General features: G+C 48.1%; 1 protein-coding gene across 3 annotated transcripts in view; it reads left to right on the top strand.

Annotated features, from left to right (window-relative positions):
- Positions 1-26,539, top strand: part of SENP6 (SUMO specific peptidase 6) — a 586,019-nt gene that overhangs the window by 304,119 nt on the left and 255,361 nt on the right. For all 3 annotated transcript variants that reach the window (XM_086926520.1, XM_086926518.1, XM_086926519.1), the window contains one exon: positions 17,514-17,606. In XM_086926520.1, the coding sequence (XP_086782646.1) occupies positions 17,514-17,606 (93 nt within the window). The remainder of the gene's footprint in view (positions 1-17,513; positions 17,607-26,539) is intronic.

Consider the following 26,539-nt stretch of genomic DNA (forward strand, 5'->3'; position numbering starts at 1 on the left):
GAAGCAGGTTTATAAGTAATGTCGGTCTCTATAACCCCAGTCCTTTCAAGGCCGGGCTTACCAACCTGGCAGGAAGTCTCTAATCCTAAGAGGGCCTCAGTCCTCACAGTCCCCATCCCCTGAGGCAATAGCCACCAAGGCGCGCTTTAGCTTGTGGTGCACAACGAAACTTTGGGGTGCAGGTTACAGCATTTTCTCCCAGACTGTCTGACAGGTGGGTCCTTCAAATCGTTGAGCCACGCTTGCTCTCTCGTCTGAGAAATAGAAAAGGATTGCTACTCTCACTATTTCGTTGTGCTGAAGAAGGATGAAGCCCATTTGGCCCATCTTAAACCTTCAAGCGTTGAATGCCAGGTTCAATACCCATGCTGGCCCAGATCTGGTCTGCCCTGGACCTGCGTGACTGGATGGTGTTCTTGGATCTGCAAGATGCAAATCTCTGTATATCTGTACTCCCATCCCACAGATGTCACCTGTGGTTCAAGATGTTTTCATGCGGTGGCTTCTCAGCTGTGGAATAGCCTACCCTTCTCCATTAGACAGAGCCCGGATCTCCTTACTTTCAGGAAGAGTCTGAAAACATGGCTCTTTCAGTTAGTTCTACATAACACACATAGACATCAACAAATGTCACAGTACTCGGACACACAGGCAATCAATTTGTATTCTCCCACGGGAACGTTGAAAACAATTGTTGTTGAATAGAAAAATGGTTTACTCCATGGAGAGTAAATTAACGGCTTAGTTGTAGCATTTACACTGCAGCATCACAAAATGTTTATCGGAACGCGGGCACTTTTATTCAACATAAAATTCACGCGGGGTGCACATTGTTAACTCAACCAGTGTATACTGGGAGTTCTATATTCCTAAGTTGGAATAGCCATAGATCTTTACGAGGCTCAAGTGATTCTTTGACCTAGTCCAAGATGGCGACAACAGGCGCTAGTGTTAAGACTAGAATAATGTTTACAGTCCGTTTTTGATGTTTAAGGCAGAGCAATGAGGATAACAACTTAAAAACAGCTTGGGAAAGGCGGCGACTTGGAACGCGGCTTTGACTAACATCAGTAACGTGCAGGCGGGAAGAGCCACTAGCACAGGTAAACACGGAGCACGCTGGGCTTCATATGAAGCTTTTAGTACCTTAAAGTTTAATTAAGTGGCAGGAATTTATAGAGCTGCTTTCATTTATTTTGTAGATTGAATATCGAAGCATTGAGGTACGTGCACACTTCATAACGGTAATATCGAGCACATGAGTATTTGGCTCGTCAACTAATATAACACCAGTTATATATTTTTGCAGGACTAGAAACGTTTTGGCAGCAGCTCAGGTATGTTTGGATGACATGAGGGATATTTCATATGGCAATACTAGTAGTAACTACTCTGAGTTCATCATTATTATCATTTCGTTTTTGCAGCTTATCCACAGTAAAACACTGTTAAAAAACGCGGTAAGCTCAAGAATTTTTAAACAGTGAACTACTATTGTCGTGTAGTAGAGTGTTAGTTTGGGATAGATTGAACATAAACCCATTCTTATTGTTTTCAGCCCGCAGGCGCAGTGATTTGTCCATACAGGTATGAGTTAAAACACCAATAATATCACACTCATGGGCATTCTCACAAATACATCACATTTACATCTCTTTATATTTTTATTTTTTTCAGACTGGTCCCTGATGAAGGTACCGTTGTGTACCGAAATGCATTGGGCAGAATAAGAAAACTGTTGTTAAACTACAATGGAATGTATATTGTATATGAATAATTCAAAGAAAAAGTGAATAACATGATGCATTTGTTGATATGATGAATTAAACGGCATTGAGTAAAAAATGTACAGCAAACAATGAGTATCGTGTATTAAAACAATTGTTTTCTGGTATAGAGTTCATTAGAATTTTTTGGAAAATTGTGAAGGTGTATCACACCAAGTGAACAGTGCGCTTCTAGATGGGTTTGTAAACCCGTCATAACTTACATTCACAAACAAGGAGTGACTACCCTTATTAGCCGCAGCACCGGTTGTTAAATTTATAAAGAAAGACAACAAACGAAGTGCTCCTCACACCCCCCCGTAACTTATCTTTCAGTTGTGAGCCTCATAGCAATGGAATGCTCTTAGACGTTATGTGGTCTATGTTTTTCTCAGCGCTGGATCACTCCGAGTAGCCGTGCGGTTTATAAATATTAGCTAACGTAACATAGGCCAGGAACTGTTTGCAATGCTCCCTTTTGGCCTCATGTGTGCCCCTTATGTGTTCATGAAAGTGGTGGTAGTAGTCTCTGCACATCTTTGGAGGTTGGGGATACCAGTTCCCCCCTACCTCAACGACTGGCAGCTGAAGATGCACTCGTCACAATTAGTTGTAGGCTATTTCCATACAATGGCAAACCTGCTTTCATAGTTTGGGTTCACGATCAATGAGCCTAAGTTGCATGTGATTCCTTTGCAGAGGCTTCCATTAATTTGGACTGTCTTGGATACAAAAGAGTTCAGGGCCTTCCGCCTGTTACTGGCAGTTCATCTTCCTTGTCAACTATTCCAGGTGACATATGCGGTCTCTAAGAGGGAATTTAAAGTTCCAGTGAGCCTAGAACCAAGGACACCTACCTGAAGCCATTCAGATCAAGGAGACTGAACCCGCTTTGCAATGGTGGGTACTCAACCACAATTGAATCAGTGGCCCCTCTAATCCCTTCCACAGCCAGATGTAATGGTGGAAATGGACACGTCACCTCTGGTTTGGGGAGGTAGAGATCAGTGGGCTCTGGTCTCTAATGGAACCCCAAATCCATATCAACCTGCTGGAGTCACCAGCCCTTTGCTTGGCGTTGACAGTGTTTAAGCTGTTCTTCAATGGTAGCCTGGGGCAGTTTCTCCCAGACAACACCTCCTCCATGCGGTATTGCAAAAAGTAGAGCGAAGAGGGATCCTGGATCCAGTACCAAGAAGCTCTTCACCGCTGGAGTTGGTTGGGGCATCAGGGCATTAACCTGATCGTGAACCACCTGGCAGTATTTTTGAATGCCAGAGTGGACCAGCTCAGCAGATGGCATCTAGTGGACCATAAATGGCAACTACCATCCAAGGAGGAGCAGGGCATCTTTCTACAGTGGGGAGAACCCTGGCAATTCTTTCACCAACGTCAAATGCATATTGTCAAAAGTTTTGCGTGTTGTAGTGTCTCTGAGAACACTTGCAAGAGGATGCTGTCCAGATGGAATGGAACTTAGGACTCCTTAAGCCTACCTACTTCTGCCTCTCCTGCCACAAGTTCTGAAATATATTAGTAACAACTGAGCTCAAGTCATTCTAGTGGCTCTAGATTGATCCAGGAGAGTATAGTACCTGGACATCTTGGCCAGAGTACCTGTCCTTCGATCAAGCTTCCACTTTGAAAGGGCCTCCTGTCTCGGCAACAAGGCAGGGCCCTTCACTCAAATCTGTACAATCTATACCTCCCTGTGTCAAACTTGAGCGGTGGAAGATGACCGCATTTGATCTGGCAGAAATAGTGGATGTCACCCTCCTCGCAAGACGCACTTCACAAAGTCTGTTGATAATGGGGGTGCAAGTTGGTGTCGTTGACCACAAGATTAACCTTTTCCAGTCCAAGATGTTGGATGTTCCTTTTTTTGTTTCGTCCTTGGCCAGCCAAAGTTTTGCACAGCAACTATAAAATGTTTCTTTTTGACGATTTTGCATTGGCTGGACAAAACTGTTCTTGTTTAAATCACCTGTTGTGATGAGATTGACACAGGTTTCCTCCTAAACCATTTGTAATGCCTTTGTAGCACCTTAATAATTCTCATGTTCATATCCTTAGAGCCTATGCATAACGCTTCGCTGCATCTGTTCACTTAGAAGGAAATCTTCCTCATTTGGATTACTTCAGCTTGTTGTGTGAGTGAGCATCAGGTGCTGTTGGTGTATCTACCATACAATAACTTTTTTTCCAGTCTAACTGGTGTTGACTGGTGTGGCCTTCTTGCTAAACTTGTTACTACCTACTTTAGGCAGCCTGTCAGCCTATATTCTTTGCTCTGCCCCACCAGTCTAAATCGGAAGAGAGGATTCATAAGCTGGATTGCAAAAGGTCATTTATCTTTTATATTGATTGTACCTGAGAAGATTAAGGATGATCGGCTTATCTGAAAGAGACTAATAGTAATAGGTTCCTCACCTTGTAGTTACCCCCTACCGATAGACTAGATCCAGAGAATTTCTTCTCATCAATACCCCTGCTCGTCAGTAGGTGGCTTCGGTTGACTCCACGTTCGTCGCTGTATCTACTGAGATGTCACCCCTGCACGCTGATGTCCGTTCTTTCTTTTTCCGCGCCAGCCAGCACAGATCTGGAGAGAGCGTGCCCCTTAGTCACCTTTTAACTAACTCTTTTTCAACTTTTGTTGAAGTATTTTGATTCCTGGTGTGCAAGGGATGTCCAGTCCTCTGACCAGCTTCAAGCCTTGTGACTCCTGTCTCAAAGTGATGTCCATCACGGATCCGCACCTCGTGCCATGAACCTGAATTCTTTGCAGGAGTGGTCCCGGAAGCTTCTAGGGGCCCGGCAGTCTGCTCGGTGCCGCTCAAGGTCCAGGACGAGAGGGAGATTGCGGGACCGGAGGCGGATTCGTCACCACTCTTTATCCAAGTCTTTGTCATCAGGTAAGTCAACGCACAAATAGAGTCGAAGGAGCATCGTCGCTCTTCGCCTTCTCCCCGTCCGTCGGTCAACTTGGGACCCGGAGTATCGTCGCTCTCCGGCACCTGCTAGTGGGACGGCTCCACGCCTCCCTCCCTTTCCCAGAGCCGGAGCGTCCCCTGCCCAGCTTCTAGCTTTCTACGAAGCGCTTAATGGCATCTTTGGGCAGCCCGACTCTGGCGGCACACCTTTGGATCCCGCGGACTCGGTTGGGGGCCCTGGGCCTTAGTCTGGCGCCATTGGCTTTGGCACCGGACGCCACCCGAGGATCCTGGCCTTTTTCTGGATCGGTGCCGGTCGACCTCAAGGCACTTTCTCTGGCACCGATCCCAGTGACGACCCTGGCTGTGCCCCCGGCCGGCGTCAACCCCAGCCTCACCCTTGTCTTGGACACAGAGCCGGACCGGCATCGACCGATGCCTGCCGGTACTTTTGTACCACTGTTCTTTCCTGGGGTTCCTTTCTGTCCTGAGTGACTCCCAGAGGAAAAGTATTAGTAGGAATGCTAGACCCAATTATGGCAATTATTTCAATAAAATAGGTGTTAAGAGAATCACAAAGCGCTTGAGGGGGGGGCAGGTTTTGCTGTGACTCTATCTGGCTTTGATAGTTCGTCCACAGTAGCAAAGATTTTCTTGTTCTTATTGGCAGAGCTTAAAATCTTGTTCGAAAAATAGGAGGCCTAGGTTTGTAAGATGGCATTTTATATTCTTTAAGCTGGATTACAAATATATCTTTTTTGTCTGAGGAGTAATATCGTCTCCCTTTGCGTTCTGCTTGACGCAAGGCAATTTTCTTCAGTTTTAAGTCGTCCGAGAACCAGCGTTGAGCATCATGAGGTCTCATAATCTTGGTTTTATTAATGAGGGCAAAGCTGTCACTAGCAGATTCAAGACAGGATTTAATACTTTCTGCTTTGTTGTTCGGTGGCTGCTGCTCTGATGGGGCTGTAGTGGCCAGCGCGTACAGAAGTCGCCTATGTTAGCGCACCTCCAGTTTCTTGCCATATGGCTCCCCTTCAAATGTAGCTTGGTCAAGTGAACATTGGAGAGAGCGAATGTTATAAAATAGTGGTCTGACCAAGTGCACGCAGAGATCAATAAATTAGAGATTGTCAGATTGGATGTCAAAACTTGTTCAAGAATATGACCTTATATTTGAGTCGCAGCAGTCACATGCTGGGTGCATTTCTTTCCAGAGAGTAGATCTGCCAGTTCAACAGAGCTAATACTCTTCCTAACATCATTAGCCCAATATAAGGATTTTTGCATAGTTAATGGCTAAATGGGATATCATTTTACCCAATAACTGGGGGAATAACTGAATATATAAGGGGTTCTGTAGAAGAGTGCACAAATAAAGGGAGACTGAGGAGAATAAAGTTTTAAAATTAAGCTGTCGACTGAAGGTAAACCCGCAACATCTAACGATGTGGACTGTCACATCGTCTGCCAGTAGATGGACCCTGTGGTGGAGTGCCCACCGCGAAATGCTGTGAGCGAACACCGACAACCGAACGGAATGAGTGCTAGCCTGCTTTCGTAAATAATACATGGCAGCCATGTTGGTGCAAATGAGGACCGCCTTTTTCTGAAAAAAGGGAAGGCTTTCAGTGCTAGCTGAACCGCCAATAGTTCCAGGTAATTGATGTGGCGACCCTGGTGATAAGGTGTATACAGACCTTCTACAGTGAGGTCCTGTAAATGCGCCTTCTCCACCCCCGTAAGGGAAGCAACCGTTGTGACCGTGATCTGCGGAATGGGGTCTAAAATCGGCTGCCCCTGCAACAGGTTGTTGGTGTTCCACCACTGCAGAGACTGATAAGTGCAGCTCCTGATCAACACTAGATCTCAGTGACCTTCCGCTGGAGACCAGGGCCTCGGCTGCCCTACGTAACACCACAGCCTAGCAGGATCCCTCCTCCGTTGCCACGGAAGGGGAAGAAATCCTACCAAGGTCTGGGGACGTATCCAGACCACTGGATTCACCAAACTCCTCTCTCCAGTCTGGGTCTTCCAGCTGTTCTGCCAGAGGGTCAACAGACTCCTCCCAGTCCTCTTCAGCTTCCTCTGGGAGCCACTCAGGGCAGAAAGGAACCCCAGGAAAGAACAGTGGTACGAGGGTACTGGCTGGCATTGATCGGCGGCGTTCTGGCTCCATGTCCAAGTCAGGGGTGAGGCTGGGGTTGCCGCCGGCCGGGGGCACAGCCGGCGTAGTCACTGGGATCGGTGCTGGGGACGGCACCTAGAGGCCTGACTACATGCCATGAATCGCAATTTCATGCCCTGCACCCAGCTCAGCAATACCCAGACGTAATCACAGGTACTTGGTGTGTAGTTGGGTAGATCCCACTCTAAGAAGAATGCTCAGAAGCAAATAATGAATTGCAGAATGAATGACCTGTACTATAGACCTCTTCCGCAAAAACACCTCGAGATTGGAGCAGCAGGCCAAATTAGAAATGCATCCTACATGAAGCTACATTCATTCACCAGCTCTCCTCGCTGACTGGCTAATCAAGATTAGCCACATTAATACCCATTTGGCATACAAATATGCACTTGATCTCTATTCTTACAATATTGAAAACTGGTGCTAAATGGGTCTATTTGCAGGTGATAAAATCCTCATTAGCATATCAGAGGTAACCATGGAGAAGTGGCATAGTGCAGGTGTATATTGAGAAGGAATTCTATACACTGTGATAAGTTTTGACCTGGAAATTTGTAGATAATTGGTCACCCAGAGGAGGTACATGGTCTGTGGCATATCATCATACCATTTGCATACATTTACATAAATACATTTAAATACAGTGAATCTAAATTAATTTGTATAGTGTGTTTTTAGCCTGCATATGAAGCTGCTTTACAGCATCCAGGCCCATGATGGACACCTTCTTTAGAATGTGTCAATATATGATGATCAGCACATTCACAATCTTCCTTTCTTGTAGCAGTTACCTACCATACCCTAAATCATGACTGCAACTTCTTAGACAAAACCTTCAATTTGATAGTACGCCTGTAAAATGTGGCCCTACTGTTGGATGGAAGGATTGCTGCTCATGGTAGCATTAAAGAGGGTGCTGAGCTATTACACGGACATCAGTTAGATAATCTGGTCTACCCCTTTAATTGTGGCTTTCTGACCAACCCAGAAGGGGTAGGCGCTTGCCAATGCTGCCGTTGCCAGATAGCTCATAGGCTATTTCAAGTTTGATTAACAGAACGTGGGCAGCCAAGTAAGTGAAAGTTGGACTGCCCAGTAGACATGAGGAAGGACTTCAAGATTTGTGTTGTTGCCCAATATGTGCAGGTCATGATTGGCAAGTCAGCGAAATGGAAGTATTTGCAGGCCTTCTGTGGTGATCATTACTTTTTTGCATACACAATGAGGAATGCTGCTGTTGAACAAACAGTGCTGAAGAACCTATTTGTATGTGTCAGTTCTTCGCCCACCTCCGAGGCACTTAATACTTGGTATTCTATTGAAATAGTGTGTGCATTTCTAAATTATCCAGTGCAGAAGTAGAATGATACTTGCTGTAGTGGTCCTCACCATTGGTGTCTTTTGAGTCACATGAATTCTCACCTGCTTCCTTAAAGCTTTGCTTTTTTAATATTGCATGCTACAGAAAATCTGAACAGGGAGGAAGGTGTAACATTAGGGCTTGAAAGTACAGGGAAAAAATAGTGACCAATTGAGCTTTTGGTTTAAAAGTCTTTTTACCCAAGACCCAGACAGCTGCTTTCAGCTTAACAATAGCTATTCAGCTCATGTTTACCAAACATCTCAGAATGTTGAGGCCCGTCCTAACACCCACAATAGGGTACTATTACTCACACAAGAAGTGCAACTCCCTCACAGTTCTGATCAGCTATGCTCTTTCTTCAAGGCCCATCCTTCTTGCTTTAAAGCAAACATCCCACACACCTTTTTTATGATTTATTCTGACTACACACCAGTGAGAAACTACAATGCTTTCTCATTTAGGGAACTAGCAATGGTAATCCTTGTGGTAGCACTGTACAGAAGAATACATCATTCAAGACCTGTGCTAATCTAGCTTCTTTATCAGAACTGATAAACTGGCACAAATGGACTCCAGTTTCCTCATTCTCCTCAAACAAATTACTTTCCAGTAATTATCACTTATTGCTATTGCTTGCATGCTATTTTAAGCTAACCACAACCTAGTCAAGCTAGGTCCTTTCAACTATCTACAAGTCAATCTTAGTGCCATGCCACACTCTTGACTTTCAACTCTCACCTATGGTCCTAATGTACTCAAGCTTCTTAAGATGATACTGTTGAATGATTTAGCTCTGTCCTTTCACTACTACACAAACATCAACATCTTCGTCCCTAAAACCAAGAGCATAAGTCCCCATTGAAATGTATCTGAACAGCAGTGGCCTAAAACTAAATCGGACCACATCCAAGATCTGCAATAGTCTAACACCCAATCCAATCATCCAGTCACAGTTTCTAGCCCTCATGTTTCTCTTTTCCAAAGAGCACCCATTTCCCCCACAGTTCTTCAAGGGCTGCTCATTGAAGAATAAAGTTCCAAGATGCAGAGTTTTACACTCCCTTTCATAACTTTAAACGTTCTCCTGTACTTCTGCACCACATGCTTCAATATGCCATCACCAGAAGGTTAAGTTTGACCAGCGCCAAATACTAGATAGATTAAAGTGCATGTTTGCCAGTAGTTAAAACCACTATTGCATTTCTCAGATACCCACGCTATGGAAACGTTCCTGTCCACATTAAACCTAGTGCCTTCCCAGCATCCTTCTGCAAATTCCTACATACTCGCTACTTTTCAGGCATTCTCCCTTCTGTAAAAAAAAAAAATCTTTTTATTAGAACATAACCGCTCCATTACAAAGCACATCAGATAGCAGTGGAAGTTCATTGGCAAATTTCACATTACAGTCACATAAGACCCCTCGGTGTGATCCATTCTGGCCTACCCCCCAGCACACCCCCTGTGGACTTTAGCATTCTGTATCTAGGCACCATAACCCCCCGGTCTAGGCCTCCCTCCCTCATTGCGAACCCCTCCCCTTCCCCTGTTTTCTCTCTTCCCCCACCCCCCTTGCATCGTGGCCATTGTCTCTCGCGTCAGCGGGCGGTTGGTCTCTCAGTGAGCGTTATTCACTGAATGTACACAAAACATGCCAGCTAGAGAGGGATTTCCATCAATAGACATCTGTTATCCTAGTTCTGATCCGTCTGGGGTATTTAACCAGTCCCCTCTGTATCGTCTCCAAGCCAGCCATATTTTCTCCCATTTCTTGGGGCAGCCGCGACTTCTATAAATAACCTTCTCCGCCCTCTGGCACCAATCCAGGTCCCGTTCCCATTCCTCCACCGTTGGTAACAGGTCACTCCCTCGGAGCCGGGCTATGTTCATCTTTGCCACCATGCTTGCGAGGGCTAACCATGTCTTATCCCACTTTGGCCAGGTAACATCACTCGTCACTCCCAGGACGTGCCATCGGGCCTCCAGCTGCACCTCTGCCACGATCACTCCTTTCATGATACCTTTCAGTCTGACCCAGTATGTGCGGATTTTGGTGCAATCCCATAAGATGTGGAAGAAGGTGCCCTCCTCCCCGCAACCCCTTAAGCAGAATTGAGAAGCCGCAAACCCCATCCTATATTGCACCGTCCGAGGGGTGTATGATCTATGGAGAATACGCAGCTGGATCAGTCTGAACCTAGCACGAATCTCTACCTCTCTGGGGCATTGCAAGGCCTTGTTCCAGTCATCATCCTCAAATAAACCTAGATCTGACTCCCATTTTTCCCTAAGTGGTCCCAGTGGGTCCGGAAGATTATTAATGAGCTTTTTGTAGGTAAGGGAGATAGCTTTATTTATCATAGGGTCTAACAGCAGCCTATCCTCAAGTGGGGCATACTCAGGCAGTTGTTCCCCCTGCGTCAGGTGTGTATGTAGGGCATGTTTGAGTTGTTGGTAATGTAGGAATTCACCGTCACCCATGTGGAATTCCGTCTGTAGGGTCGCAAAATCCACCATTTTCACCCTCTTCCACACGTCCCCCAACACATCTATGCCTATCAGACTCCATTGGCGCAGGTCTCGTAGTTTCACAACTTCCCGGAGGAAGTCGCCTGTCCACAAAGGCGTGTGGTCCTTAAGCTTCGCCTCCCACCCCAGCAACTTCGTCGCCCGTTTCCACACCCCTACCACCACCGCTGTCTGGGGTGGCAAGGCCCGGCTGTGTCTGGCTTTGGAGTATAGAGCTGTCAGGTAGGATTCCCCTCCGAGGGCCGTTCGGTCTACCCGATATGCGGGTTCCTCCAGTGGGGCAAACACCCAACCATTTATATTGATCAGTTGCGTTGTCCAGTAGTATAAGCGGATGTCAGGCATCACAGCCCCCCCTAATATGGCCCGTTGCAATTTGTTTAGAGCTATTCTCGGGCACCCTCCAGATCACAATAAGGAGCGTTGCTCCGATTCCACAGTTTTAAAAATGTGCTCCGGGATCGGGAAGGGAGAGCTTTGTAGAGCATAGATAAACCGAGGCAAGGCCATCATTTTGAATAAAACGGCACGTCCCATTAGGGAGAGCGGGAGGGTCCTCCAGTGTACCACGTCGCTGTGAAGGCGCTCCAATTGTGCTTGTACATTTAAACGGAGAAACTCTGTGTGTCAAATGGTATGACCCATATTCCCAGGTATCGGAACTCTTCGCGACAAACCAGGCCCCTGCAGTCATCCATTATTCGTGGCTGGGGTCCCACCAGAACATAGCCCAGGGACTTGCCCCAGTTGATGCGATACCCGGAGTATTCCCGAAAATGTGTGTACAATGACCATTAGTCTTTGTATGGACTCACACGGTCGCTGGACATACATCAAGATGTTATCGGCATATAACGATATGCGCTCCTCCCATCCTCCCCCCAAGTCCACGCCCCAAGGCATTCTCCCTTAGTAAACTGCTTTCCCACATAGCCATCTTCTTTGTTGAGACAATGACACTGTTACCACATAGTTTTTGTAGATTCCTGTGTGCTATTTGAGAGACAAAAGAATAAGCAATATATTTCTACAAGAGAAAATATGATCGCAGAAAGCGGATACTGACGTATAAATGTAAAGCTCAGCCATCCTTGAAGTGGCCGAGATCAATGGGAATGAGTATGTTTATTAACAGGCACCTCACCAAAGGTGGCCTTTGATTTCTTGTTTGGCCAGCTTGTGGATTCCTTTGGCAAGAGCCAAACAGCCAAAAACAAAAGGGCATGTCGATAAACGTACATGGCTCTGCAACATACTCTTTTTAGGCAATTCGTGAAAAGCCAGTCCATGAAAACAGATTCTCCTTATCTGTGATTAAAGATGCAGTGAATATGTAACACCAGACCAGGGCACCAACCACTATCTGAAAGAGACACGTTAGTGACAGATTCCTTACCTTATAATATCCCCAGGCATCACACTGGATCCGGAAAGTTTTGCTTAGCAGTACCCCTGTGTGTCAGTAGGTGGCGTCCTGCAGCTCCGCGCCCGTCACTGGCCTCGAAAGAGCCGAGATTGTCACGGAGACTACTTAGACGCCATCCATGCACGCTGACGTCAGTTCTTTCTTTTTCCGCGCCAGCAAGCGCAGATCCGGATAGAGCATGTACCTAACTCAATTTTTTGACTGCTGTTTGAGACTTTTTTTGTCTCGCCCCTTGTTTCTCCTGGTGCATGTAGGGATGCCTGGATTTAAGTCCTGTGGGGCCTGCCGCTGTAATATGTCGGTGGCGGACCCCCCCCGATGTTTGCTTCTACTACCTGGAGACTGATCACGACTCCCGGGACTGTCGACCCATGGCCCCGAAGGCCTTGTGGGAGCGGCGCCGGAAATTGCTGGAGGTCCGGCATTAGTCACACCGCCGCTACGGGTCTAGGGGCCGTTCCCGTGACTGCTCGTGGGACCGTAGTCATCGCTCCAAGTCTTCGCCTTCAGATTCCGGTTAGCGACGTCAAAAAAAGAAGTATAAGAAGCGTGTTTGCTCTCGGATGAACCCCGTCCCTCTCTGGAGCCTGAGAGTCCCGTGGTCCACCCGCCCTACCCGGGTTAGTCGACGACTCCAGAACAGGTGCAAGAGTTTCTTGCTGCCATGGACCACCTTTTTAGGCCTCGGCGCCACAGTGTGTGCCGTTCATTCCACCCTTGCCCCGGTTCCAGCACCATTTTGTTCCTGCCTGGGATCCGCATTGGGAAGCGGCGCCGTTCTGGTCCCAGCCGGCGCCGCTCTGAGCGCCATTTCCGGCGCCGTTCTCCGCGCTTTTTCCGACGCCGTTTGTCCCTTCTCCGGCTCTGCCGCTGCGACCGGACCCTCCTGCACTGGAGGCGGAGGAGGACTGGGAGGGGTCCGAGGACCCTCTTGCCCGGCAGTGTGACTCCGAAGCAGGATTGGGTGTATGACCTGGAGGATTCAGGCGACCTCAATAGCTCTTCTGACCCGGGGTTTGACTCTCCCCTGCCTACGATGGAGGAAGGCGCTTCCTACAGGATGGTGCTCCATCAGGCTGCTGAGGCCTCAACCTCCCCACAGTGGCCCTCAAAACTAACCTCCTCACCGAGGTGCTCCAGACGGCGTCTACTTCGTCGGAGCCATTGCTTCCCTTCAATGACACCCTTACCGAAGTCCACTTGGGCACTTGGTTGCATCCGGCCCCTGTAGAAAAGAATGTCGCCAGACTCCACCGCCTTGCGACCTCGCCTTTCTGACCACTCATCCCACGCCTGAGAGTCTGGTCATTTGGTGCCTTTCCCATGGCTCTGCCGGATAAGGACTCTAAGAAACTGGAACAGTTTGGTATGGGGTTGTTCTCTTCGGCCAGCTTGGGGCTGCAGTCGGTGAACGCCGCCTGCTTATTGGGCTGCTTTTCTGATGCAGTGTGGGATACCTTTGCTCACTTGTTGCCTCAGTGTCCTGAGGAGGTCCAGGCTGTCCTTTCTCAGGCGATTGCCGAAGGCAAGGATGCGGCTAAGTTCGCCATTCGATGTGGTTTGGACACCACTGAATCATTGGGCAGGGCGATTTCTACAACTGTGGCGATGCGACGCCACACCCGATTGCATTCGACTGGGTTCTCGCCTGATGTCCAGGGTGCGCTCATGGATATGCCCTTTGATGGCACCCGCCTGTTTGGCGATGAAGCAGACAGTACAGTGGAGCGTTTTAAGGACTCGCGGGCCAAGGCCAAGTCCTTGGGCCTTTCTAAAAAGAATCTGGCCACTCCTGGTTTTCGTTCCTTTCGGGGCCAGGGCAGCGGCACCCAAGCCCGTGCAGAACTAGCCTCACCGCGGCCGCGGTCTCGGCTTCCGCAGGGGCGGGTCTGGTACTCAGCGTGCGGGTCAGTCCACCTCCAACCCCGCTGCTCCTACCTCCAAACCTTCCTAGCCTGAGCTTCGTGGAGCACCCCATGCTGGTGAGGGGCAGGATCCAGCACCACCTCCCCCACTGGTGCGACATCACGTCGGACAAGTGGGTGCTGCAGATAATCCGCAAGGGTTGCTCCCTTCCCTTTCGGTCCTCCCCTCCGGCCATACCACCTCGGTGCCACCGCATGTCGGGGAATCATTTGGTTCTTCTCCAACAGGAAGTCATGGCCCTCTTGACCAAAGGGGCCATCAAGTGTGTTCCCGGGCAGGAAGTAGGGAGTGGTTGTTAGTCCCACTACTTTCTGGTCCCCAAGAAGGACAAGGGGGGCCTGCGCCCCACCTTGGACCTCCAGGACGAGAAGTTCAAAATGCTGACTCTGGCTCAGGTCCTGGCTGCCATCAACCCTGGAGACTGGATGATAAGAGTTGGACTTGCAGGACGCTATTATTCACAACCCCGTCCTGCCGGCCCACCGGAGTTACCTGCGGTTCACGGTAGGCTAGTAACATTTTCAGTTTGCCGGCGCCTTACCAGCACCCTTCGGGTGTTCACGAAGGTGATGGCGGTGGTTGCAGCTCACCTGCGCAGTTCGGGGGTGTCCGTCTTCCCCCTACCTCGACGACTGGTTGTTGAAGGCGGGCTTGCCCCAGGCAGTCGTCAACCATCTTCAGACTACAGCCGACCTCTTGCAGTTGCTGGGGTTCTCCATCAATGTAACGAAGTTGCACTGGAGTCCCTCTCAGAAGCTCCCCTTCATCGGAGCGGTTCTGGATTTGACACTGTTTCTGGTTTATCCTCCCGAGCAGAGAGTCCGGGATATTCAGGCTATGATTCCGATCTTTCGGCCTCTATCCCGGGTTTCAGTCAGGATGACACTACGGTTTCTGGGCCTGCTGGCCTCCTGCTTCCTGCTGGTGACACATGCCAGATGGTATATGCGGCTCTGCAGTGGGACCTGAAGCTCCAGTGGGCACAGCATCAGGGCAACCTGTCCGATCACGTCCAGATCTCGAAGGGCACTGCTCAGCAATTGCAGTGGTGGCTCACGAATCTAGATTGGGTCAGTGGCAGATCCCTTTCCCAACCAGAGCACAAAGTGGTAACGGATGCGTCCCTCCTGGGTTTGGGAGGCCACTTGGGAGAGGCGGAGATGAGAGGCCTCTAGTCTCTGGCGGAGTCCCGGCTCCATATCAACCTTCTGGAGCTGCGGGCGATCCGACTTGCACTGAAGGCATTCCTTCCCTCTGTCCGGGGAAGTGTGGTTCAGGTGTTCACAGACAACGCCACTGCCATGTGGTATTGCAACAAACAGGGCGGGGTGTGGTCCTGGACCCTATGTCAGGAAGTTCTGCGCCTGGATCATCAAGGCATTACCTTGGTGGTTCAACACCTGGCAGGTTGTTTGAACGCCAGGGCAGACGAAGTCAGCCGCCGGTGCATGATGGATCACGAATGTCGTCTGAACTCGAACGTGGCGCAAGGTTTCTTTCTGCAGTGGGGCGAGCCTTCTCTTTTCAAACTCCCCGGCTGTTAACCGTTTTCTGAAAGGCATTACGCACACGTTTCTTCCTGTGCCGTTCATAATGCCCCAATGGGACTTGAATCATGTCTTGACTTATCTGATGTGCGCTACCTTTGAGCCACGTTTAACTGTCCTTTACGTCTTCTCACTTTAAAGACCGCTTTCCTGGTAGCTATCACCTCTGCCAGAAGAGTGAGTGAGCTCCAGGCTCTTTCTTCTAAACCTCCTTTCTGTTCATCCGTACAAGGTGGTTTTAAGGACCCGTCCTTTTTTCTTGCCAAAAGTTGTCAAAGCCTTACACATCGGGCAGACCATCACTTTGTCCACCTTCTTTCCGTTTCCGCATTCTTCAAGGGAAGAGGAGAGGCTCCACCGCATGGACCCAAAACGTGCGCTCGCATTCTATCTGCAGCATACACAATAGTTCTGAGTGGATGTTCAGCTCTTTGTTGGCTACGTGGCTGCCAAAAAAGGTCGGGCCTTGAACAAACTGACCATTTCCCGGTGGGTCGTTCTGTGCATCAAAGCATGTTACTCCTTGGCCAAGAAGGAGCCTCCTGTGGGGCTGCGTGCCCATTCGAACAGGGCAACTGCAGCCACTATTGCCTTGGGACGCGGCGTTCCCTCGCAGGACATTTGCCAGGCAGCTACGTGGGCTTTGCTGCACACATTTACCAAGCATTACTGCCTTGACAGCCAAGTCCGGAAAGACGGCTTCTTTGGCTGTTCTGTTCTCCGTGACTTCCTGGTGTGATTTTGTTTGCAGACCCAAATCCAGGGCTTGTATTGCTGGGGTATGCATTCTAAGCTAAGGAATTTATCACTAACGTGTCTCTTTCAGATGTACAAGTTACTACTTGTGTAACAATATATCTGTAAGAGACATTAGTTAGTGATAGATTCTTTACCGCCCCACCCATCCTCCCTGTTCTGCGAACTGTACTAGGGTTAAGGTCATCCATTTTAAGGCCCTAGTTTTATGCACCAATGGCCATTATCTTGCATGGCTCTGCGTTCTTTGCGCGGAAAGTTGTGTACAGAACTGACGTCTGCGCGCATGGGTGGCGCCTAAGTAGTCTCCATGACGTCATCTCTGTACTTACGAGGCCAGTGACTGACGTGGAGCCGCAATTCGCCACCTACTGATGCACAGGGGTACTGCTAAGCAAAACTTTACGGATCCAGTCTGACACCTGGGGATATTCTAAGGTAAGGAATCTATCACTAACTAATGTCTCTTACAGATATATCGTTACACAAGTAATAACTTGTGCAACTGGCATAACTTTTCTTGAATGTGTTCCAAGCCAAACAGCCTGCCAACCCCCTTACTAAGATCAATCTTCCTCACTATCTGCACCCTCTTGGGAGCCAGGTTTAAGCTTTCAAGTTGCTCACAACACTTTGTCCTGTCCATATTATTTTCCAAATCTGTCTTTTAAGGCACCCAAACCCAGTCTTTTTATTTATTTTCGTATCATTGCCTCCCTGGGCTGTGTTACTCAATGGATTTGGGATTATTAACTGTATTGGATTACATTGAATGTATGAAACCTCAAATAAGGCAAACGGTTGTACAAGAAAAAGCACTTGAAAGAAACATTGGATACAATTCTAACTATATCCCTTTGATAAAAGGTTCTATCGCCTCGAGTAAACTATGCATTATTGTAACTTATTGGCCACTGACTTGTACATTTGTCTTGTGTAGATGGCTTACTAAATACCCTCATACATTTCCTCTGCTGTTATGTTCAAGTCCTAGGATGAAGCAGTTGCACTGAATGATCATTTGAGTGACCTAAAGTGAATTATTTCCTAAGTATCTTTTAATATTCAATTTTCAGACTTCAGCAGAGGCGGCATGGAAGGGTGAAAACATGGACGCGGCATGTGGATATTTTTCAGAAAGATTTTCTTTTTGTTCCTCTGAATGAAGCGTATGTATAATCTCCATTCATTACTGCTTGTCTGTTATTAATATTATTTTGCTTAGTAAATGACATACATTTGATGTTTTAAGTAGTTTTTGTGAACTAGACACGTTTTGTATACCTTTATTTAAAGAATGAAATAGATTTGTAAGAGCACACATGAAAGTTTTCCGCTCCGGCTAGAAAAGACTTTTTCAGCAACTTCGAGCGTGAAACTTTATACAAACATTTTCGACATCGAATAGACTTTGACATCACCAGTTACATTCCGGTGCGTCGACGCGTGCCGTTGGGCCTATCGGCGCCGTGCGGCCTACTCCTCATGGACAGAACTCCATTCAAGAGATGCCCGGTATGGCGAGCAAAATTCCCTCATAGCGACCATCACGAGGTCTGCAACCTCTGTCTATCGCCGGAACACGACGAGTCGACCTGCACAGCTTGTGCATCCTTCCGATCGAAGAAGACCATTCGGGATCGGAGGCAACGTCGACACGGGATGAGATCAGTGCCAGCACCGGAGGCCATCTTTGAGGTGGAGATCGTGTCAGAGGACGTCTGGACGAGGATCCACTCGAAGACCTCTCCGAGGACAAGGCTCCACTCGTCGCCGAGGAAGACTCGCCTGATCTCCAGATCATATCGGGGGCAGAGGACTCAGACGACTCGATTCCATCTCGGCCACCCGTGAGTACTCTTGCCCCTGCACAACATACAATACCCAAGCCAAAGGCAACGGTCAGCACTCCGCCCATGAGGCCCAGTCGAGACTGAAATATCCCCTCAGACGCCCCGCTTTCGGGCTCGGCTCCGAGGAAAAAGACTACGCCTTCCGGTGCCTCAGCACCGACAAAACGACATGTGCCAATTCCACCTCCTCCATTGGCATCGAAGCACATACATCCTTTGACACCGAAGAACTCTTCGACACCGAAGCCAAAACGCCCTTCGGTGCCCAAAGACAAAGATCCTTAGGCACCCAAACCAAAAGATGCATCGGTGCCGAAGACCGTACCGGATCCGAAAGCTTCGATTCTGAAACCTTCCGGTTCCAAAAATAAAGATGGAAATCCAGAGTCCGGCGCCGCAGGGCCAACGAGACCTGTCTCCACTCCAAAATTTCCAACCTCGGTACCAAAGACTCCAAGGCCTGATACAGAAACACCTAAACCCTCTAACAAGCCTACCAAGCCAAAACCACCTTCGGCACCTAAAAATTTGCCACAGGACTCTAACGCCTCCTACAGCAAACAACACAAAACAACCCCTATCGGCACAGAAAAAATCGACGCCGAAGAAGATTGTAGAGGAGGAAGAACTGTTTAGGCCAGATCCTAAACAAAGAAAAGTCCATATCAATCCAAAAACTAGACATGTAGAAGCAATTACTTACAAGAATAGACCAGCAGACACACCACTTCTGCCTGTGGTTCCTGCCAAAAAGAAGGATTGTGCAACTTCTCTAATGCACCCTTCCTCTCCTTCACCTTCTTCCTCTCCTATCCCTCCTTACATTGAACCTACAGTTTCTCCTGTTCAATCTCCTGTATCATCACACCACACTGACGAAGAGTATGATCTAGGTGGGGGGAATTATAGTAAAGTAACAAGAACCCCCTGAATGGGATACATTTCCTGGGTCAGGGTAAAGCAATCATGTGCAAGGGTAAAAGCCCAGGCAAAATAAAAAACACAAAATGGCTGGCAAATTCAAATTCAAAATAGCTTTATTCGATTTTTGCACAAGAAAATCATAAAAGCACAATTTAATAAAACATAAAAATTAAGTTCAAAACTCAGGTATAAAAAGTAAAAAAGATAAATTACGAGGGTGTTTATACTGATCGAGGGTAACTATCAGAAATAAATCAGTTCATGGACGCTCTGCACCTTACTACAAATTTCAAGAAACTGGCAGCTGCGGTAATCGTGAGTTCATCCACAAGCATGTATAGTTTGAGTAAGGCTGGCCTGCATTGTCTTAGGCCCCATAACTTCAGGAGTGGGAGTAGATGTTTCTTTCTTCCCCAGTCATAAAATTTACAGAACAAAAGAACGTGTATGTTGGACTGCTTAGAAACGTTGTCGCAGGGACAAACCACCAAGTCGGCAGACCAATCGTTTATGGTGGGAAATGTTAACAAACGGTATAAGCAGTCCGTCCTCATCCTTGTTAACAGCATTCTCGTGTAGGCCGGAAGAGTCGGGGAGAGATAAAGGGGAATGCCTGCATCATGGAGTAAAAGGTTATGGTGGACAATCGTTGGTTTATTTCCTTCAAGGTAGGAACGCCTGTCCTCGAGCAGGCCTAGTCAACGGGCCTTGAGATCCTTTTTCGAGATTGTTAGACACGAAGTAGGGTTATCATACAGATCAGCTAGACCCAGTGAAGTTAGAAATGTCTTGACATAGACAAGCCAGGGTATTTTCCTTGAGTCTGTTAGAGCCATACAGTCCTTAATCACATCTCGATTGAGGACTGTCTTTTCCGAGGACCATATTTTGTGCCATAGCAGAATTGGTGTGGTCTTGATTATGTCAGAAATGTGTACCCGGGCAAGCTCATTGTGGCAGACTGTGGTAGAGATGGAACGAGGGACAGCCAGCAGATATCTCAAGAATGCGTTCTCGCTGGTTTGTATCTCTCGGCAGTCCGCCATGCCCCAGATTCCAGCACCATATATGGCTGTGGAAACGCATTTGGCTGCATAAATGTTCAGCAGGATCCCAACCGGTTTCCCTCCTAGTTTCGTTGCAAATTTCTTTAAGGCTCCAATTTGTCTGATGAAAGCCAGATTGCGAGTGTGAATGGCTGCGTTCCATGTCCCTTTGTTGTTAAAATATACACCCAGGTAGCTAAAGGTTTTCGTAAGGCTTATCTTTGTTGCATTTATGAAGGTGTTACATGAAATGTTCTTTTTGTTGCTGCAGCACATAGTGAAAGTTTTACTCACGTTGATCTTAAGGCCTCTCGAGCCCATGAATGTGAAAAAGGCTGACAACGCTTTTTGTAAGCCTAGTTGAGTCCTGGACATAATGACAGAGTCGTCCGCGTATAAAAGGATTGGGACTGCATGGCCATTTATTTTAGGATAGTCAACGTCCAATTTCGCCAGACAATCAGCAACACTGTTAATATAAAGATTAAAAAGAAAAGGGGCGAGGATGCAACCCTGCCTGACCCCCTTTCTGATGGGAAATTTTTGTGTGCAGGTTCCGTCCTTTCCATAACGGACCTTGGCCCCGGCTCCTCGATACAGTTCCTTTATGAAGGCAAGTATATTTGGATCGACTCCCAGGTCTGTAAGGGTAGACCAAAGTATGCCATGATTAAGACAGTCAAAAGCAGAGCTTAAGTCTACAAAGGTCATATATATATTGCTCTTCTTCGCCATTAGATATTTGTCAGTAATCAGGGCTAAATTAAGACATTGCTCCACTGTCCCAAGGCCAGAAACAAAACCATATTGAAATTTAGACAAAACGTCATTTTCCTGGGCCCATGCTTGTAGTTGATTTAACAAGACTCTCCCAGCCACCTTCATCATAGAGTCCAGTAAAGAAATCGGTCTATAGCATTTTGGATCCATTCTTTCACCTTTTTTAAAGATAGGTATTATTATTGCTTCTTGCCATGTTACAGGGAAACCTTCGAGAGCATAAGAATTAAGAACGTTTGTGATAATTGGTGCCCAGAGTTGAATATTGTCTTTGAATAAATCAATGGGAATTCCGTCCGGACCTGGAGCTTTAGCATTGGAGCTTTCAAGTATGGCCAATTCCACCTCTGGATAGTTAAAATGGGTGAGAAGCGGAAAAGACTCTGTCTGGCTTCTGTGCGAGTCATTTCCCTCCACTGGCAGTATTTCGAGGTTGAGTGGTTCAATCTGCTCATCTAGTTTATACAGTTCGGTAAAATAGTTTGTCCAGGCTTCCTCGGTGATGGCGATTTCTATGAGGTCAGACGTCCTATCCTTAAAAAAGGGGGCGTTGACCTCCCTCCAAAAGGCCGTATTGTCCCTTAGGGTGCTTGCTTTTATCACTGCCTCCCAGGTGGCATCTTTCAGTTCCCTTTTCCTGTTTTTGATTGCCTGTCTGTAAGCAGCACGTGCAGATCTTATTTCCAGTAAGTTTTTAGGAGATTTTTTAAGTATGTCCTTTAGAGTGTTATGTGTTTTTGAACATTCATGGTTAAACCAGCCTTGGCTCTTGGTCACAGTACTTTCTTTATGTTTTCTGGTTAGATTTTTCCTAATTTGTATTGCAATTTGATCAAAGGCAGATATGATTGCTCGTGGATTAGGAGGGTGTTCAAGACAAGTCTGAAAGAGATCAGGGTCAGACATTATCAGTTTTACCAGGAACTTAATTGTGTCAACTTTAGCCCATTTTATGGTGTAGCCATTTCTGGATGATAAAGATATGGAATGTGAATAAAGATTTTCTATTATGCCCCCGGATTTATTCCCGCTGTAGGGAGTGTATATTTTGGCACTAATCGGATAGTGATCGCTCATAACTAAATCTTCTCTCCTAGCTTCTAGGGCATCGCCATGGTGACTATTGGACATCAAAATGAAGTCTATTGTCGTGAATGACCCCCTTCCGTGAAATGTAGGTAAAAACTCAGTCGAGGGCACAGTTAGATCATTGAAGAAGCCCAAATCCCACTCATGTAATAGGTTGTTCAATTGATTCCCTACAGTTGTGTGCTCGAAGTGGGTAATATAGTCGCCGTTAGGGGCTCTTAAATCACAGACCCTTGTTCCGCTGTATGGACATAGATGACAATTAAAGTCTCCTAGAATCACTATACGACTATCCGATCTGACCCCTCCCACTCCCTTCTTTAAAAGTTTAAACAAATGCTCTGTAAATTGGAGTTGGTCATCCCTCGATACATTGTTATATAGGTTGATAATGAGGGAACTAACAACCTCTTTCCCAGTCAGTCGAAAAGCCTGTAGGGAGAGACCAATTTTGTTGGTGCAGGGATCAGATGAAGAGAGGTCTACACTTTCTAGAGAAATATTGAACCTATTTGAGACATATAGACAAAGTCCTCCCGAAGGTCTGCCTTTACTGGACTGAATGGCTGGAGTAAAGTGTGTGCTAAAGCCATCTAAATTGGTAGGTGTCAGATCCCAACATTCCTGCAGCGCTATTATGTCAAAGGTGTTTATAAAATTCAGGAAGATTGGGTCGCTTGCTTTTTTTGAGAGTCCAGCGATGTTCCAAGTTAAGAGGGACATGCTTTGATTAGAATCAGGATTGTTCGATGGGAAGTTGGACTGTGTTGGACCAGGGACTGAGTTCGGAGGGAGGGCTGAAGTTCCATCAGATAGAACATTCGTGCACCCAGAAATAAGCATGTTAGGAAGGCCCACAGTGGTAGATTCCGCAGAAGGTTCACTGGCTTGACTTTGGGATAACCCTGGGCTTGCAGATGGCAGAGGAAAGTTTGGCTCATGCTTAGGAGATGTTTGGTTACGTGATGGTCAATCCACCATTTCTAGGGCTGAAAAGTGATTGCTGGTCGGTGCCCCTCGCCAACCCTCTGTATATGGTTTCTCTCTTCTAGGATTCCAAAGGTAAGGTTCCTATTCCCGTCTTCTACTGCGTGTATCTACTTGGGACCAGCTCCACCCAGGGGATTGATTCCAGCTAAAAGGGGGATCTTGTTCATAAGGAAACCTTGGAGGGTAAAAGAAGGACAGACGATTAGCATCTATACCTCCTTTTTTCTCCAAGGTTGTCCAAGAACATATATATCTTACTGTATCTTGATCATCAAAGTTAATGATGATACAGTCCCCCTGTGTTCTTTTTCTTGTATCCCCAATCCAAGGGACCCTACGTACCATGGAGAATCTACTGTTACAGTTTGAAGGAAGGGGTCTATTGATGTTAAGCCATTGCATTACTTTGTTCGTTAAAGACCAGGTAGATTCTCTCATGTTTTCCTCTAATTCTGGGACCCCCGTGAGGATCACAGTATAGGGGCTTGCCTCTGGGGGGAGGTGGATAGGCCTCTTAGGTCTTGCTGGTTTTTTGGTGGTATCTCCACCCTGCTGGAGATCTAGGGTTTTGGGGGGAAAAGACTTGGGTTTGGTTTTTTGAAGGTCAGCGGGTATTCCCGTCTTCCCCTGTACTTGCTGAGTAGTACCCTTGGTCTCTTTTGGATTCGCTTGCAAGTTGGTAGGAGTCGTGGGAGTTTTAAGAAGTTAATGATGGAACTACAGATTTCTGTGCGGTAGCTGCCTTGGTGATGTTTACATTAGTGGAAGCTGGAGGAGCTAAAGTACTGCTAATAGGTTTTTGGTGACTTGAGAGGTTAATAAGCCTAGCAATTTGTTTCTCGATGTTGATTAAGGATCGTTCAATTGGTATTAATTGGGTCTTTATGAGATCCTTAATAGTGGCTAACAATTGCGCATTTAGTTCAAAGTTGTTTTTATGACTAGCAGCGGACCCCCTCTCGACAGCGTCCGTAAATGCAGCTGCTGCAGAGAGTTCATCCATATTTACAGGTAGGGAGTTTAAAGAATTGTTTTTTGGAGAGGCACGGGGAGATTTTCTAGATCTTTTATGCTTTGGAGGGCAGTGTTGTTTATTTTTATCTGTTGGCCTGGCGCCATTTTGTTTAGGGATTGCTCCCTCCCTTGTCCCCTTATCTGTTATAATCGGGGGATCTACTAAGGTTTGCGGATCTACTAAGGTTTGCGGAACCATTTGAGTGGGGCTTATCACCTTGATCAGTGTTTTCTCCAGGTCTTCCATGGTGTCTTCGCCCAGAGAGAGGTATGTGGCAGATAAGTCAACACTCATTGGAATGGTATGTATATCTACACGAGCTTCATGCAATAATGGGGCATTTGTACCTGTCTGAATAGGTGTTGTAGCTAGAGCCAGAAGGCCCATTGAAGATCTTTGCGCCGCAGCAAGGTCCTGCGAAACGCGTCTTTCTAGAAGTACAATCCCCTGGTTGATTGCATCATTAGCTTTGGTGATAAATTGTTCAATTGGACCGGTGACCTGGCCCAAGCCCTGAGCCGTCTTGCTCCTACTACCCCTTGTGGACATGATATCGCTGTAGTAGCACGTTAACAAGCGCAGATAGAAAAATTATCTGAAGAACAGCTACCAGGGTGTAAAAGGGATATCAAAGAACAAAATGTAAAAGGGTAGGCCCAGTACAGACTTGCACAGGCTTGAACGGGCTTAAACGGGCCCGCCCTTGGCCCGGGCTTCGCCCCGGGCTACGACCCGCGCGCGTCCCGCGATGCGCGTTAGTGGACTTACTTAAGTTCCTGTTAGGTAAGAGGGGGCGTGGCACTGGGAGGGGGCGCGGCTCACGCGGGAAGAGGACACAGCTGTTGGTGTTGGATGCTGGTCCTCGCAGTCCCGGGGCCGCGCCTCTCGCCTCCTCTGCGGCCTCGCTGGTGGTTACCTCCTCACGCCGGAGACAAAAAGGGGAGGAACACTGAAAGGCTACTCCTGTAGCAACGGGCAAAGTTCACACAGTGAAATCCTCAGAACGAGCGGCTCCCGCGGAGCGGGGGCCGCGAGAGGTGAAGAGCGCTTTGGTGGGGGCGTGGCACTGGGAGGGGGCGCGGCTCACGCGGGAAGAGGACACAGCTGTTGGTGTTGGATGCTGGTCCTCGCAGTCCCGGGGCCGCGCCTCTCGCCTCCTCTGCGGCCTCGCTGGTGGTTACCTCCTCACGCCGGAGACAGAAAGGGCAGGAACACTGAAAGGCTACTCCTGTAGCAACGGGCAAAGTTCACACAGTGAAATCCTCAGAACGAGCGGTGGGGGCGTGGCACTGGGAGGGGGTGCGGCTCACGCGGGAAGAGGACACAGCTGTTGGTGTTGGATGCTGGTCCTCGCAGTCCCGGGGCCGCGCCTCTCGCCTCCTCTGCGGCCTTGCTGGTGGTTACCTCCTCACGCCGGATACAGAAAGGGCAGGAACACTGAAAGGCTACTCCTGTGGCAACGGGCAAAGTTCACACAGTGAAATCCTCAGAACGAGCGGCTCCCGCGGAGTGGGGGCCGCGAGAGGTGAAAAGCGCTTTGGTGGGGGCGTGGCACTGGGAGGGGGCGCGGCTCACGCGGGAAGAGGACACAGCTGTTGGTGTTGGATGCTGGTCCTCGCAGTCCCGGGGCCGCGCCTCTCGCCTCCTCTGCGGCCTCGCTGGTGGTTACCTCCTCACGCCGGAGACAGAAAGGGCAGGAACACTGAAAGGCTACTCCTGTAGCAACGGGCAAAGTTCACACAGTGAAATCCTCAGAACGAGCGCCGCCCGCGGAGCGGGGGCCGCGAGAGGTGAAAAGCGCTTTGGTGGGGGCGTGGCACTGGGAGGCGGCGCGGCTCACGCGGGAAGAGGACACAGCTGTTGGTGTTGGATGCTGGTCCTCGCAGTCCCGGGGCCACGCCTCTCGCCTCCTCTGCGGCCTCGCTGGTGGTTACCTCCTCACGCCGGAAACAGAAAGGTCAGGAACACTGAAAGGCTACTCCTGTAGCAACGGGCAAAGTTCACAGAGTGAATTCCTCAGAACGAGCGGCACCCGCGGAGCGGGGGCCGCGATAGGTGAAGAGTGCTTTGGTGGGGGCGTGGCACTGGGAGGGGGCGCGGCTCACGCGGGAAGAGGACACAGCTGTTGGTGTTGGATGCTGGTCCTCGCAGTCCCGGGGCCGCGCCTCTCGCCTCCTCTGCGGCCTCGCTGGTGGTTACCTCCTCACGCCGGAGACAGAAAGGGCAGGAACACTGAAAGGCTACTCCTGTAGCAACGGGCAAAGTTTACACAGTGAAATCCTCAGAACGAGCGGCAGAAACAAGTATACAGGGAGGTGGACACACCATAAGGAGAAAAGGACTCAAAGAAAAATATTGTATGATAACATGAAAAATGTAATTACATTTATAAAAATTGATATGAA

Source organism: Lissotriton vulgaris, chromosome 6 (assembly GCF_964263255.1).
Source record: "Lissotriton vulgaris chromosome 6, aLisVul1.2, whole genome shotgun sequence".
Classification (NCBI taxonomy): domain Eukaryota; kingdom Metazoa; phylum Chordata; class Amphibia; order Caudata; family Salamandridae; genus Lissotriton; species Lissotriton vulgaris.